The sequence below is a fragment of the Heloderma suspectum genome, chromosome 4 (genome assembly GCF_057233095.1).
Source record: "Heloderma suspectum isolate Gila_16-S chromosome 4, 16-S_ref, whole genome shotgun sequence".
NCBI classification, from domain to species: Eukaryota; Metazoa; Chordata; class Lepidosauria; order Squamata; family Helodermatidae; genus Heloderma; species Heloderma suspectum.
Genome location: NC_139461.1, coordinates 226,965,997 through 226,982,098, shown reverse-complemented (window position 1 = coordinate 226,982,098; position 16,102 = coordinate 226,965,997). Strand labels below are relative to the sequence as shown.

At 45.5% G+C, this 16,102-nt stretch overlaps 1 protein-coding gene across 5 annotated transcripts in view; it reads right to left on the bottom strand.

Moving 5' to 3' along the window:
• The window catches only part of CC2D1B (coiled-coil and C2 domain containing 1B), a 53,676-nt gene extending 39,942 nt beyond the window's left edge, over positions 1-13,734 (bottom strand). For 2 of the 5 annotated variants that reach the window (XR_014790557.1, XM_084852537.1), the window contains exons 1-4: positions 13,529-13,637; positions 12,161-12,278; positions 4,881-5,013; positions 3,176-3,276 (exon numbers count right to left, since the gene is read on the bottom strand). Coding sequence is in view for 4 of the 5 variants with exons in the window: in XM_084852537.1 (XP_084708663.1) it covers positions 3,176-3,276; positions 4,881-5,013; positions 12,161-12,226 (300 nt within the window). In the remaining variant the exon portion in view is untranslated. Of the gene's footprint in view, positions 1-3,175; positions 3,277-4,880; positions 5,014-12,160; positions 12,279-13,396 lie in introns of all 5 variants that reach the window. The other 3 variants (XM_084852534.1, XM_084852536.1, XM_084852535.1) reach the window with 3 other exon arrangements.
• Between the last annotated feature and the right edge of the window lie 2,368 nt (positions 13,735-16,102).

Here is a 16,102-nt window from a genome sequence, read left to right as displayed (position 1 = left end):
GGTGCCATCCAGATTTTTTGGAATTCAACTCCCAGCTGTTTCAGACAGCATGGCCAGTAGTCAGGAATGCTAGGAGTCGTAGTCTAAAACATCTGGAGGGCCCCAGGTTGGAAAAGTCTGTGCAATAGGCACACTCGCTTTAAGAAAACTGTTCTAAAATTAAGCCCAGAGAGAAATACTGCTAAGACGTTCTCAGCCTCATTTCAGTCTCCTGCATCCTTAAGCAACATCCACATATGTGGAAGGCTAGAAAAGCTTGCTTCATACAGTGAGTAGGGCTTGGTTCTTATGAACTCAGTCCAGTAGTATTGCCACATGCCACTTTTCCCTAAAACTTTATAAAACCATGTCTAGACCCATGGGAATAGACCCATTGAAATGAATTGGACTTAAGTTAGTCACAACTAACTTAAGGTAGAGGCGTTCAGAGCACCGTCTGGTCCAGTTTTATTGGATGAATTTCAGTTACTGAGGCCTGAGGATGCGGACAAGGTGCTTGGCCAAGTCCGATCGACCACTTGTGTGCTTGACCCTTGCCCTTCATGGCTTATTAAATCAAACAAGGAGGGGTTGTCCGGCTGGGTCCAGGAGGTTGTAAATTCCTCCTTGAGAGAGGGAGTGGTGCCTGCCGCTTTAAAAGAGGCAGTAATTAGACCACTCCGGAAAAAGCCTAACCGGGACCTGGAGGATGTTAACAATTATAGGCCAGTGGCCAACATCCCCTTCCTGGGCAAGGTGCTTGAGCGGGTGGTTGTAGGACAGCTCCAGGCACTGTTGAATGAAACGGATTATCTAGATCCATTTCAGTCAGGCTTCAGGCCTGGTTTTGGAACGGAAACTGCCTTGGTCGCCCTGGGGGATGACCTCTGCCGGGAGAGGGACAGGGGGAGTGCGACCCTGTTGATTCTCCTGGACCTCTCAGCGGCTTTCGATACCATCGACCATGGTATCCTTCTGGATAGGTTGTCTGGGTTGGGAGTTGGAGGCACTGCACTACAGTGGTTCCGCTCCTACTTGGATGGCCGATTCCAGAAGGTGGTGCTGGGGGATTATTGCTCTGTGCAATGGCAATTGTGCCATGGGGTTCCACAGGGCTCTATTTTATCCCCCATGCTGTTTAACATCTACATGAAACCTCTGGGGGAGGTTATCCGCAGGTGTGGGCTGAGGTGCCATCAATATGCAGATGACACCCAGCTCTACCTCTCTTTTTCATCAAAACCAGGTGAGGCAGTGGCTGTTCTGAACCAGTGCCTGGGCACGGTAATGGACTGGATGAGGGCCAATAAACTGAAACTCAATCCAGACAAGACGGAGGTACTGTTAGTGGGTGGTTCGTCTGCCCAGCTAGGTGATATTCAACCTGTTCTGGAGGGGGTTGCACTCCCCCTAAAGGATCAGGTTTGTAGTTTGGGGGTGCTCTTGGATCCAGAACTGTCACTTGAGGCACAGGTGAACTCAGTGGCACGGAGCACTTTTTATCAGCTTAGGCTGGTATACCAACTACGCCCTTATCTGGACAGAGATAGCCTAGCTACAGTTATCCATGCTCTGATAACTTCTCGTCTGGATTACTGCAATGTGTTATATGTGGGGCTGCCTTTGAAAATGGTCCGGAAACTTCAGCTGGTCCAAAATAGGGCAGCAAAATTGTTAACAGGGACTGGCCTGCGAGCTCATATTACGCCAGTACTTTTCCAGCTGCACTGGCTGCCAGTCCATTTCCGGGCCCGATTCAAAGTGCTGGTATTAACATTCAAAGCCCTTAACGGCTTGGGGCCAGGTTACCTGAAGGATCGCCTCCTCCCATATGTGCCTGCCCGGACCTTAAGATCATCATCAGCGGCCCTTCTCCGTGAGCCCCTGCCAAAGGAAGTGAGGCGGGTGGCTACTAGGAGGAGGGCTTTTTCTGTTGTGGCACCCCGGCTCTGGAATGAGCTCCCTAGTGAGGTTCGCCTGGAGCCTACATTGTACTCCTTTCGGCGCCAGGTGAAGACCTTTTTATTTTCCCAGGCATTTTAGCATTTTAGCTTTCTAAATTTTTATCTTTGCTGTTTTAAATCTGTATTTTAAACTCCTGTACTGCTGCTAGGTTTTATTGTGGTTGTATTGTTATATTGTGGTTTTAATGTTCTATATATTTTAAATTGTTTTATTGTGTGTTGTTTGGTTTTAATTTTTGTGAACCGCCCAGGAGCTTCGGCTATTGGGCGGTATAGAAATGAAATAAATGAATGAATAAATAAAATAAATAAATAAACTAACTTAAATCCCATTCATTTCAATGGGTATACGCTATGTAGGACTAACATTGGATGCTACCCTAAATCTACTTACAGTACAATCCTATGATTATCTATTCAGAGTAAGTCAGAGGAAAAGTAGATATACTGCCAGGAAAGTAGGCATATGACTGCAACCTAAATCTATTAAATTGACTACGTTACTGCTTACCAAGAAGGTAACTGTAACACAGTCCCAACCTTAGGAATGGCACTATTTCTTACTAACCATACTAGGGATGTGAGAGGAATCTATCTGAGGGGTGGAGTTTGCTGAGCTTTCAGCAGCTTGGCGCGCTGGACTTCGGCTTGCTTACCCACGAGCTGGCCCAACTCGATCTGCAGAGCTGGGCCAGCTTGCAGATTTTCCAAGTGTTTTTTTCCCCTCCTCAATGAAAATCGTGTAAATTCCAGCTGTAATTTGCATAATTCGTGCAATTCCAGCTACAATTTGTGCAACTTTCTATTGACTAGAAAAAAGACAACACAAAAAGTATCCAGATTTCAGGAAAAGCCCATGGCTCAGCTCCTGAACACAAACCAAGTCAGGCGGGCAGCGGGGATCCATCGGGCCCCCAAAGGACCAGATTTTCAAGGGATGGACATCCCTAACCCATACACATATGCAGATTGCTTCTTCTCGCCTGGCTCCTACAGACATCCCTTCCACACACCCCTTCTGCTCCAATCTGAGGGATGCTGACCTCCACTCTTCAGAACACCCTGAACCTTAAGGACTATAGCCTACTACCAATAAGAATTTTTCACAATCCCTGCAATTGTTCCAGGCCCTCAAGATTGTAGAGTAGTACCACTTGGAATCCTCCCTATAATGCAATGCCTCTGCCTTTGCACTAAGGAAAAACAACCTTCCAACAGAATCCCATATATACCAAAAGTTCGGTATCTTCTTCCAGACCTTCATCATCTTCCTCATTCAGGTCCTTCATGCACTCAGCAGCCATTTTTTCAATGTGGTCCATAGGCAGAGGGGCTGGTGAAAATCAAAAGGAAGAGATCCTGAGGAAGGGAACCCTGACATTCAGAGAAAGAATCATTGGGCATAAACTCTATAATAGTGGCAAATACACAAAACAAATTCTTCTCTTTAGTCTTAGCCATTTCTCAAGAATAAAAACACACAATAAAAACAAAGGTAGCTTCCCTCAACTTTATTCTCTGTCATATTCTCCCTTCCTTCTATAGCAATCCTGGGATATGATGGGAAATGGTCTGATCAATCTATTTAGGGAATAAGTCTGGCCTCCAACCTACATAAATGTTTAGCAAGCCAAGCCCCCAAAACATCTGACCTACTGACTTGAAGGCATAAGGTAAAGATTCACCTATAAACATATAAATGGGGTATATTTACTATCATGTCTGAAAAAGAATGCCAACTAAGCTAACTTGTCTGGAGAACTCCTTTGACCTTCTTAATTCTATCTTCTCTCCCGGTTATACCACTTGCAGGATAGGTGCAGTGGAAAACAATGTGTTTTTTATTGGTGAAGATGATCATCATTTATAAAGCACTTTTGATATGAAGCACATTATAAGCCATGGGCTCGATCCAGAGTTCTGCTCAGTAAGCTTGGGCCTACGGGAAAGGGGGAGCAGCGATTTTCATAAATCCCCCCCCCCCCGCTTCCTCCCATATTGTTCTGGAGGGTTCCCCAATTCTGTAGCGCAGATTATTAGAGGAGGAGAGGGGGGAAACAGTGAAAATCACCTCCTCCATTCTGCCAGCAGGTCACAAGCTTTTCGCAGATGGAAGGAGCTCTTCTGTTCATGGAAGGCAAGGTCTGGCGCCAAGCCTTTCCCTCTTTTCATCTGAACAACAAACCTCAGATATAGTGTTCTTATTTTTGTGTTACAAATGGGCAATGCAGATCAATAAGAAACTTTGGCTAAACAGAGATCTAACACCTGGGACTCCTAAATCCAACCTCAACACACTTATTTCCTAGCCCACTGGCTCTGCTGAATGATCACCATCCCATCATTTCAATGTTAGTCCATGCCTCTTCCATCACCTTTGTAAGCTCTCAGTCATGAGTCTTAAAGCTTGTATATATAGCTCATCCCCTCCTACTTTTGTATCACCATCTTCTCCTCCATCATGTTCTGCCATCTGTCCAATCTTTCTTCTCAACTGCTCCATTTCACTCCTATTGCTCACTTCAGCATTTGCTACTGTAGCTTCCACACCTATTTCAACCTGTGATTCTGCATCACTACAGAATAAAATCAGAACAGGCTCCCATGACAAAGGCAGCCCAGGACATACAGGCTGCAATCCTATAAACCCTACCTGAGAGTAAGTCCTATTGAATTCCATTGGCTTACTTCTGAGTAGGTGCACATAGGATTGCATTGTAAAGCTTCCTTCTTGGTCTTAATTAACAGATGCATAGCAAAGGCAACAAGCCAAAATGTGCAGTGCAATCCTATAAGTGTCGACTCAGAAGTAAGCCCCATTGAGTTCAATGGGATTCACTCCCAGGTAAGTATATATAGGATTGCAGCCTAAATGTAACTTCCAAACCAATGTCCTTCAATCATAAATAATCCACCTTGTCCAGTGAATGAGCTTACCTTTTCCTTTAGGTTTTGTTTTCCCAGCCGGCAAGCTCTCTCCAGTGATAGCAGCCAGTTCTGCTTCAAGGTCCCCATCATCCTCCAGATCAAGCATCATCTCTTCAGGATTGAATTCTACGAAGAGCCCTAACTGATGCCAGGAGAAAGACCACTTCAGTGAGAACACCAACAGCCACCATATTGATGTTACATAAACGCCCATGCATTATAAATGCAAACAGGCTTTGTTTGCTCTGATCCAGGGCTTCTTTAACCTTTCTGTCCCAGACTTAATTTGAAACTTTAGGACTTAAAGATTCTAAAATGAAGACCCCACAGCCCCTACACAGAGATTTATTATATTTCCAGCTCATGTGAAACCTACACTTAAAGTTTTGAAAGGACTTATTATTTCTGATGATTTGGAGCTACCATATTCAGTTCCAAGAAAAAGCGACATTATGTGCCAAGATTATGTTACAACATTATGCAAAATTAAGTAAACTTTATGCTTCCAACCCACATTTTAAACATTGTTGTGTTCTTTAAAGCCAAACAAATTCAGCAAATAACTGAAGGTTTGGCTGGTATTGTAGCCAAAACAGTTCAGTTTATGTACATATTTTAAGAATAAAACTCTGCAAATTAATATACGTAAACCTGCATATTGCATATATGTTTATTATATTTTAATCCTGCCCCTTCCTTCAAGGAGCTCAGGGGAGTGTATATAATTCTCCCCTCCAACTTTACTCAGTCATGTGACATAGTTAAGTAGAGAGATAACGACTGGCCTAAGAACACCCAGTAAGCCTCATGGCTAAGGGGTGGTTTGAATTTAGGTCTTCCCAGTTCTCTGGTCCAGCATTCTAATCACACTGGCTCTCAACTGGAATTTTTTGTAGAATTCATTTTTTTTTTAGTTATTTGAGTATGTTTGGCAAAGAGCGCAGTGACAAGAAAAGGCATGGGTGATAGGCAACAGCAAGTTTAGGTTGTGGGGAGTGGCAGGAGAGTACGGAGAAGTGCCAGGCCCTGAACACTTGAAGCCTCACACACATTTTACCTATATGATGATTTCAAATATCAACCTCTCCATAACAGTAAGGTCTAGAAATAGGTTTTTAAAAAGAAAAGTGAGACTCAAAATTTCACACCAGTTCTCAGATTCCATTTGACTGTGTGCATACAGTCAAATTAAACACATAATTTAAATGTGTAAATTACCAGCCTTACTCAATATTACATCAGAAATAGAATGAAAGGCACCAGAGTGGAACTCCTGCAAGTTCACTAGGCACTGACTGGGTTTGTACAACACAATAAGCCACAGTGGGATGCGAGTCATGTTTGCTTCAGAGTGGCTTGTTGTGCTGTCTAAACCCGGCAAGGTGACTTCAGAAGCCACCCTTCACAAGCCACCCTGAGAACCCATGGCTTGTTGTTAGGTTATTCAGGGTGACTTGCTGTGATGTCTGAACCTGATGAAGTGGTTACAGCATGGTTTTCTCAGAAGTCACCTGCTAAGAGCGGTGAAAAAACTGACTGCTCCTCACAATCTTGCTTGCCAAACTTTGCCAAACAGCTGTGCTATTGCTGCCTGCCTTGTCAGTGTTCGGGGGGGGGGGTAAAAGAAAAAGAGGGAGTCTCAAAACAAGGAGGGAGGAAAGCTTAAATCTCCCCCTCCCTAATCACCATGGTCCTCAATTGAGGCAGCATGTTTGTACCCAGAGTTAAGTCAATCATGTATACACATGTAGCTCCGCTAAGAGGAAAGTCACTCATCCCTGGCTGCGAGGAGCAGCCAATGAGGCTTTTTTTAAAGCATTGAAGGGAAACCAAAAGCTTAAAAAAAAATAAATCACATGCTTGGGGGTGTGGGGGAGCCTTTTACTCTTATTGCTCAAAAAACTCTTTGCGGGTGACAGAAAAGGAGAAGGGTGAATTAAAACTTCTCTGGCAGGCACAGCAAAAGGCTTCTCTCACACACACACACACACACACACACACTCTTACATGATTAACTTTCTCACAAAGCATTTACAGGTAGCGATCTGACAGAGGGGGGTGACAGAGGGGGGTGAAGGGGCACAAAACTCTCTCTCCAGATCCAGAAAAGGCAAAACACACCCAGAACGCAAAGCATACCAATAATAAAAAGGCTGCTGACATAGCAAAGCTGCCAGTGCTCCTGGGATACGTTGTGGGAGGAGTCAGGAGGACTAAGGGAAAAACAAACCATGGCAAGCCACACAGTGCCTGACCATCTGTCGGGAGTAATGTAGGTAAGTGAGTGAACAACCAACCCACCATGGCTTATTTTCAACATGACTTATCGTGACATGTGAACCAGCCCCCTATCTAGCACAGCCTCCCCCGAGCAGGCATGCCTGGCTGGGAGATGCTGGGAATTATAGTCCAATACATCTGGAGGGCACCAGGTTGGGGGCAGGTTGATCTGGAATTACCATATCTAAGCAACTTAAATTTATTACGGACTGTGGTTAATCTTAACTATGGTTAGTGAAAGCAAGCCAACTTCAAGCCATGGTTTATGAAGCTCGTTTGTTTTCACTCATCATAGTTAAGATTAACAACACTTTAGGCTTTGGACAATGTTTTAAACTTTAGTTCATCTGAAATGCAAGCTTCCGATCTCCTTGCAGTCATACTGGGTGGGGGTGGGTGGGTGGAACATGAGCCTCATTCTTGTAACACTAAACTCCAAATGCAGCCATTACTTTAATACTAAGGCTAATTCCTTGATGGAAGGCTGCAATGCAATTATATTATTAAGCTTGTCAACGCTACCAAAAATCAGAAGTTCATAGTAATTAACAAATAGAGCAAGATGTTTGCTGTTGCCTGTTTCCCACCTGTAAGCATAAGAAGGGAATTTCACTTAAGATGTTTATTTTTGATTACTTTAAAAACCATCTATCTGGCCATCCAGCAAATACAAACTCCCTGTAGACTTGTCCTGAGTTGTTTTGGAGAACATGGAATAGTATATGCTTTTGCAAACCAAGACTAAAGCTGTTGATCTAAATATTCTTGCCTGGCTCAAACTGCGTGCAAAGTTTACACACACTATTCCATTCCTTTATGCATTTTGCTTGCTTTCATCCTTTTAAAACTTTGCATCTTAAGCTCAAGTAAGAACTCCACAAGTTTAAGAGAACAGCTCTTAGTATGAATAATCTATGCAAATTCAATTAAACTGAATTCAAGAACTACTTATGCTGTTCACAATCCAAATGCAGAGTTAAGTGCACTTAAAACCACTGATTTCAATGCTTACATTTGTGCCCACTATCTTTATCCTGTTGTTGACATATACATTTTCTGATCATTTCCTTGTTTTGCAGTGTTACTAGCACAACTTCCTCCTAACCAAAACTTTAAAACCGTTCCATTTGTAAAGAGATCACACTCTTCTTCCCCTATGTCTTACAATCAGTTTGGAAACCTGACACTTTTGTTTTTATCTCAGGTGGACTTCCTTTCATAAGGTCACACTGTATGGAAACTAGTTTCCTCTTCCCATTACTACTTTTAGAAAGCCAGAGACATTAGCAAATTAGTGACGTTTTTGGCTTCCCCTGAAGCATGTAGTGTCTCCCACCTGTGAAGCTATTTGTTCTGCTAGCACCCTGCATGTTCTTTGGTTGTAGCATGCAGTGCTCTAGGTTGCATAGGCTGATCTGTGGGAAGCTGGCAGATCTCATCACACTGAAGAGATTGCCCTAAGCAGCATTTGGGGTCCCTTTCAGCTCTGATTCCATATTTGTTTCAAATCACTGACCAGTTCTGCCCCATTCATTTATTATATCAAACACCCACAGCTTAGTTACCTGCAGCTCGCATAGCTAAGTTACCTGTAACAAGATGAGACGTATTTAGATTATGAAGGCAATGACCAACCTAATGGCACTACTAGTAGTTTTAGTCCACAATAAGACATAAAAACAAGGAAGAAGAAACCAACTTAAGCATTCTGACTTTCCCTCTCTTGCTTTCTTCAGAAGGACAGCATTTCCCCTATATTACCAACATCAATTATCACAAGTTTCTCTAGCAATGAATAGTTGGCAGAAAATTCCAGTGGGAACCTAAGATGCTAATAAGAAAATGACTCATCAGGTCACGTCACAGATTTCAAGGATACAGCACCTAGCAGAGCACAGTCTTCTTGTAAGAAGTGACTGACCAGGCATCTGTCAGAACTGGTTTAAATCTAAGGAAGCCTGCTTTTGCAAAGGGCTGTATACATGAATCTTGAGACACTTCCATAATTCAATTATTGCTGGAGCAAAACTGCAAGTGAACTCCTGATGGGTTATCAAAATAACATATAGATCAGGAGGTACCACTTCTCTACTATCTATCTATCTATCTATCTATCTATTTTATTTATTTATTTATTTATTTATTTATTTATTTCTATACCGCCCAATAGCCGAAGCTCTCTGGGCGGTTCACAAAAATTAAAACCAAACAACACACAATAAAACATTTTAAAATATATAGAACATTAAAACCACAATATAACAATACAACCACAATAAAATCTAGCAGCAGTGCAGGAGTTTAAAATACAGATTTAAAACAGCAAAGATAAAAATTTAGAAAGCTAAAATGCTAAAATGCCTGGGAAAATAAAAAGGTCTTCACCTGGCGCCGAAAGGAATACAATGTAGGCGCCAGGCGAACCTCACTAGGGAGCTCATTCCAGAGCTGGGGTGCCACAGCAGAAAAAGCCCTCCTCCTAGTAGCCACCCTCCTCACTTCCTTTGGCAGGGGCTCACGGAGAAGGGCCGCTGATGATGATCTTAAGGTCCAGGCAGGCACATATGGGAGGAGGCGATCCTTCAGGTAACCTGGCCCCAAGCCGTTAAGGGCTTTAAATGTTAATACCAGCACTTTGAATCGGGCCCGGAAATGGACTGGCAGCCAGTGCAGCTGGAAAAGTACTGGCGTAATATGAGCTCACAGGCCAGTCCCTGTTAACAATCTTGCTGCCCTATTTTGGACCAGCTGAAGTTTCCGGACCATTTTCAAAGGCAGCCCCACATATAACACATTGCAGTAATCCAGACGAGAAGTTATCAGGGCATGGATAACTGCAGCTAGGCTATCTCTGTCCAGATAAGGGCGTAGTTGGTATACCAGCCTAAGCTGATAAAAAGTGCTCCGTGCCACTGAGTTCACCTGTGCCTCAAGTGACAGTTCTGGATCCAAGAGCACCCCCAAACTACAAACCTGATCCTTTAGGGGGAGTGCAACCCCCTCCAGAACAGGTTGAATATCACCTAGCTGGGCAGACGAACCACCCACTAACAGTACCTCCGTCTTGTCTGGATTGAGTTTCAGTTTATTGGCCCTCATCCAGTCCATTACTGTGCCCAGGCACTGATTCAGAACAGCCACTGCCTCACCTGGTTTTGATGAGAAAGAGAGGTAGAGCTGGGTGTCATCTGCATATTGATGGCACCTCAGCCCACACCTGCGGATAACCTCCCCCAGAGGTTTCATGTAGATGTTAAACAGCATGGGGGATAAAATAGAGCCCTGTGGAACCCCATGGCACAATTGCCATTGCACAGAGCAATAATCCCCCAGCACCACCTTCTGGAATCGGCCATCCAAGTAGGAGCGGAACCACTGTAATGCAGTGCCTCCAACTCCTAACCCAGACAACCTATCCAGAAGGATACCATGGTCGATGGTATCGAAAGCCGCTGAGAGGTCCAGGAGAATCAACAGGGTCGCACTCCCCCTGTCCCTCTCCCGGCAGAGGTCATCCCCCAGGGCGACCAAGGCAGTTTCCGTTCCAAAACCAGGCCTGAAGCCTGACTGAAATGGATCTAGATAATCCGTTTCATTCAACAGTGCCTGGAGCTGTCCTACAACCACCCGCTCAAGCACCTTGCCCAGGAAGGGGATGTTGGCCACTGGCCTATAATTGTTAACATCCTCTGGGTCCAGGTTAGACTTTTTCAGGAGTGGTCTAATTACCGCCTCTTTTAAAGCGGCAGGCACCACTCCCTCTCTCAAGGAGGAATTTACAACCTCCTGGACCCAGCCGGACAACCCCTCCTTGTTTGATTTAATAAGCCATGAAGGGCAAGGGTCAAGCACACAAGTGGTCGATTGGACTTGGCCAAGCACCTTGTCCGCATCCTCAGGCCTCAGTAACTGAAATTCATCCAATAAAACTGGACCAGACGGTGCTCTGAACGCCTCTACCAATGGAACTGCATTAATGGTGGTGTCCAATTCATGTCGAATCTGAGCGACTTTATCCTCAAAGTGCCGTGCAAACTTGTCACAGCGTGCTACCGAGGGTTCCACCGTCTCTCCCTGGCCCAGAATGTAACAGGCCGCGAACCACTCGGAAAAGCTCCGCTGGACGACACTGAGAAGATGCAATGCTGGTGGAAAAGAACTGTCTCTTTGCCACCCTCACCGCCACAGAGTAGGCTCGATAGTGGGCTCTTACCTGTGTTCGGTCAGACTCAGCACGAGTTTTCCTCCACCTGCGTTCTAGCCGTCTCCCCTCTTGCTTCATTGCCCTCAGCTCAGGTGTATACCAAGGAGCTGGCCGGGCTCTGCTCAGAGGGAGAGGGCGCTTGGGTGCGATCGTGTCAACCGCCCGAGTCATCTCTGCATTCCACAGAGCAACCTGGGCTTCGACACGAGCACCAGCCATACCACCAGGAAAATCCCCCAGAGCCCTCTGGAATCCATCGGAATCCATTAATCTCCGGGGGCGGACCATTTTAATAGGTCCCCCACCCTTGCAGAGGGGGAAGACTGCCAAGAGTTTAAACCTCAGCAGGAAGTGATCTGACCATGACAAAGGGACAAATGTTAATTCCTCCACTTTCAGATCACCATCCTCCTGCCCAAGCGAGCAAACCAGATCAAGCATGTGTCCTTTTATATGCGTTGGGCCAATAACATGTTGGGACAGCCCCATGGTTATCATGGCGGCCATGAAGTCCTGAGCCGCCCCGGATACAGCGGCCTCAGCATGGAAGTTGAGATCCCCCAGGACCATCATCCTAGGGGTCCTCAACACCAAGTCCGAGACCACCTCCGTCAGCTCAGGCAGGGAGTCTGATGGGCAGAATCCCTAATCTGTCCCGGGTACCCAACACTAGGTACTATTACTTAAGAGAGAGGCACAAAGTACCTCACAATGTATTTGAATCATAGTAACACAACAAAACATTGCACCAGCCAGATGGGCAGCACTAGAACTAATGCACATAGGGTTGACAGAAGATGTATACCTGTTTTGCTGCTGCTGCTGCCTGACCCTTCACCTGAGGGCTTTTCCTGGGTCTTCTGCCAAGCATATTGGTTCATCAACAACCACCACAGCCTCTTTGCTGAGTCCACAAAAGTTACCTACAGATAATGATATCCAGATGTACACAGACAAGAACAGCATATTGGCTTTCCCAGTTAGAAGACTGAAAGCACCTTGACCAGAAAACAAGTAAAAAATACCAATTTGCTGCCATCCCCTGCTGGAGGTCTCAATTCTAGTAGGCTAGTAGGCAGGTGGGCATCCCCCGCCCCGGTTCCTACCCCCATAGTGTAAGTGGAGGAGCTGGGCATCGCTGCTTCTGGAAGATACATAATGCCTGGCTTACCCTACCCCAATACAGTTGGGATCAAGGCACCACTACCTTTTAGATTATGACCACACAACAGTTCATAAAATGAAACAGAGACATGTATCCTGAGACTCAAAGTGCTCTAAAAACTTACCTAGAAATCCTGTCATCAGAATAATGCCAGTTTTTGAAAGGTTGCGGGGGGAGGGCAGAAGAGGGGCTATAGGTGCACAGCATATTTTTGTATTCCAAGTATATCCAGTTAAAGAAACCCAGGAATCCCAATGGTCTGAATCTGTATAAAGAAACTTTATACGCTCAGATATAGGAGTGTGCCTTGGTGCTTACACTGTGAGCGGGCACAGGCCCTCCATACCTACCGAGGACCATTCTTTATTCTTACTTCACTGAGCATTGAAGATCAGCTCCAAGACTCACCCTGGCTCAAATTAAGCTCTGTACCTACAACTCAACCAAAGATGAGAGCCCCTCGCCGTCATTCCCGAGTGACTATCCTCTCGGGCACGAGTCGGCTCGGCAACCCGACATGGCCCTCTCCTCCCAGTACAGTGAACTCATAAAGACAGCCAAATCGCGCCCTGTCATTCGGCTCCCACAAGATGACTTGCATGTTATGAACCAGCTATCACAGACACCACTTCACACCCGGCGCTTTCCTATCCACTGACACCAAGCGGAAGGCCGTTTCCATGAAGGCAGTTCACACGAGCCTGCTGCGATCCGAGAGATACGCATACACGTGTGAACCGACGCAGCTCAGGGTCAAACAGAAAACGAGGCTCAGCAGCAAGCCAATGATTCCCCTCAGCCCCACCTGCGAGGGCTCCACCCTGCCAGAGGCGGCGAGGAGCCGGGTTCACACGCCAGGTTCAGTGAACAACGCACCTTCCCACCGAGGAGGAGGAGAAACAGGAGGGAGGAAGAAGGGGAGCCACAGCAAGCTTCGGGGGAACAGCGGGAACTTGTGGTATCCCGCCCGCCCACTAAGACGGGCGGCGCCCTAAGGCACGAGCTCACCTCCTGCCGCAGCCGACGGGATCCAGCGCAGCAGACAAGACGCCGCGGCCTCAGCGCGAGAGCCACGCACACCTTCTCCTCAGCTAGGGGCTGCACCAAGGGGCCGCACAACGCGCAGGCGCGGACATTTATTTATTTAAAGAGAGAGAGAGAGAGAGAGAGAGAGAGGCGCCGAAGGGGGCGGGGCCACGAGCGCGCGAGGGCCCGGGAGTTGGCTGAAAGGCGGAGGGAAGCCTGCCTGGGCCAAGGCTGTGAAATGGGGCAGTTGGGGGCGGTGCCCCCCTCCCGATGTCGGCCGAGTTAAAACAAAACAAAGCCCCACCCTTACACCGTTGGTAAAATAGCTACATCTATGGAATTTTTATATCTTTTCCCTTTCCACCCGACGTTTCCGGCTCATTCTGAAATTGCATTTTCTTTTATCTCTCTCCCCCCCCCGCTATCTCCATTTCAATAGTTTGTAATAAAGTCGTTTCCGGGGGGGGGGGCTGGTGGCGCCAATTTCGGTGGGGCTGTAAATCCATTCTGGATTTCAGTCAGATCCAGCCAGAACTCTAAAGGAGCTAGCCAAAGTGCTGAACCCTACTACCCCCAAAATGGGTTCAGCACCTTGGATCGCTCCTTTAAGATTCCGGCTGGTTCTGACTGCGAAGCAGAATAGATTCACAGCCCCCCCCCCCCCAATCGGAGCCACCAGCCCCTACACCATAGTTTTCTTGAAGGGGTGGCTGGAACCAACAAATTAGGCTGAACAGGTGCCTCTCTCAGATGCTTAGCAACAACTCGATAAATAATGAACTCAGTGTAATCTCAGCCATCTCTACTCAGAAGTAAGCCCCATTGAGTTCAATGGGACTGACTCCCAGGGAAGTGTGTGTACATAAATTACTGTAGCTAGTCGGCTCCATGCTGTCTTGGATGAAACTTGTTTTCTAGATTAGGGATAGGCAACCTGATGCCGTCCAGATGTTTTGGACTCCAACTCTCAGAATTCCTGACTATTGGTCATGCTGGCTGGGGCTATTAGGAGTTTTAGCCAGGAACATTTATTTGTCTTTACTTAAATTATGTATTACATTTTTATACTGTCTAATAGCCGAGGCTCTCTGGGCAGCTCACAAAACCATAAAATACAACATAAGACACAATATAAACTTTTAAAAGTTTAAAAGTACCACGTAAAACCAAAAAACATCTGGAGGGCACCAGTTTGCCTACCCGTCTAGATCAATTTCCATTGAGCTTTAGGGCCTGGTTTTGGAACAGAGCCTGCTTTACTCACCTTGTGGGGTGACCTTTGCTGAGAGATGGACAAGGAAGTGTGGCCATGTTGATTCTCTTGAATCTGTTGGCAGCTTATCAATAATATCGACCATCCATATTATCCTTCTGGGTAGGCTGTCTGGATGGGGGTTACTGTACTGCTGGGATTCCATTCCCAGTTGGTCAGTTCCACAAGGCGATGCTGGGGGATTGTCACTCTCTGCCCCGTAGTATGTTATAGAACCATAGAATCATAGGGTTGGAAGGGGCCTACAAGACCATTGAGTCCAACCCGCTCATCCAGCCCTTTGCTCGTTGTAGTTGTACAATGGGCTTCTACAGAGCTTTTTATCCCCCATGCTATTTAAAATCTACATTAAATTGTTGGGAGAGATCATCCAGAGATGTGGACTGGGGTCACCAATATGCGGATAATGCCCAGATCTAGCTTTCCTTTTAATCAAATCCAGGTGATGCAATGGATGTTCTGAACCAGCACTTGGGTGTAGTTGAATGCAATCTGATAAATTAAGACTCATTCCAGACTAGAGGCCCTTTTCAGTGATGGTCCCTTAATTGTGGAATTCCCTCCCCAGAGAGGTTGTACTAGTGCCTGTGTTGTGGTCTTTTCGGCACCAGGTGGACCTTTTTATTTCTCAGGCCTATCAATATTCATTATTGAGAAGCAATGGTGGAGTCACAAATTCATGAATTTTAAGAAGTTGATTGCAGTAGCATTATTTTTTGATGTTACTGAATTGTGCATAGCATCCTTGTGGTTTTGTGCTGACATATCAAAATGTCAGCAATTTCTACACAACTGGAACACAAGTCTGATAATACTAAAATGTCACCTATTTCATTGTTAGCATATAGGTATGAAGATATTGGCCATATGGGCCAAATATAAAATGCATTCTGCCAAACAAAAAGATTACACACTTGTTTAACTGAAAAATCCTCACAATATACTTGGAACTGTTGGTGCAGGAAATTACAAGTAGATTTTAATTTATGTTTATTTGAACTAGGAGTTGATGAGTCCATGGTCTTCAGCCTTGTAATGGGAAGTTAAACCAAACAGACTCAGATAGTTCCTTTCAAAGGAATAGATAAGCACAGTTGGGATGTGCAACACAATCCAATGCATGTTTACTCAGAAGTAAATCCCATTTTCAAATCAGTTCTTAAGTCTCTTTGAACAAAGGAGAAAGATTAAGGTATAACTGTTGCAAGAAAACAAATATGAACTTCAATCTTGTTAGTTTTAACAGTTTAGTATTTGTCTATGGCCCCATCACTTCCTGGCAT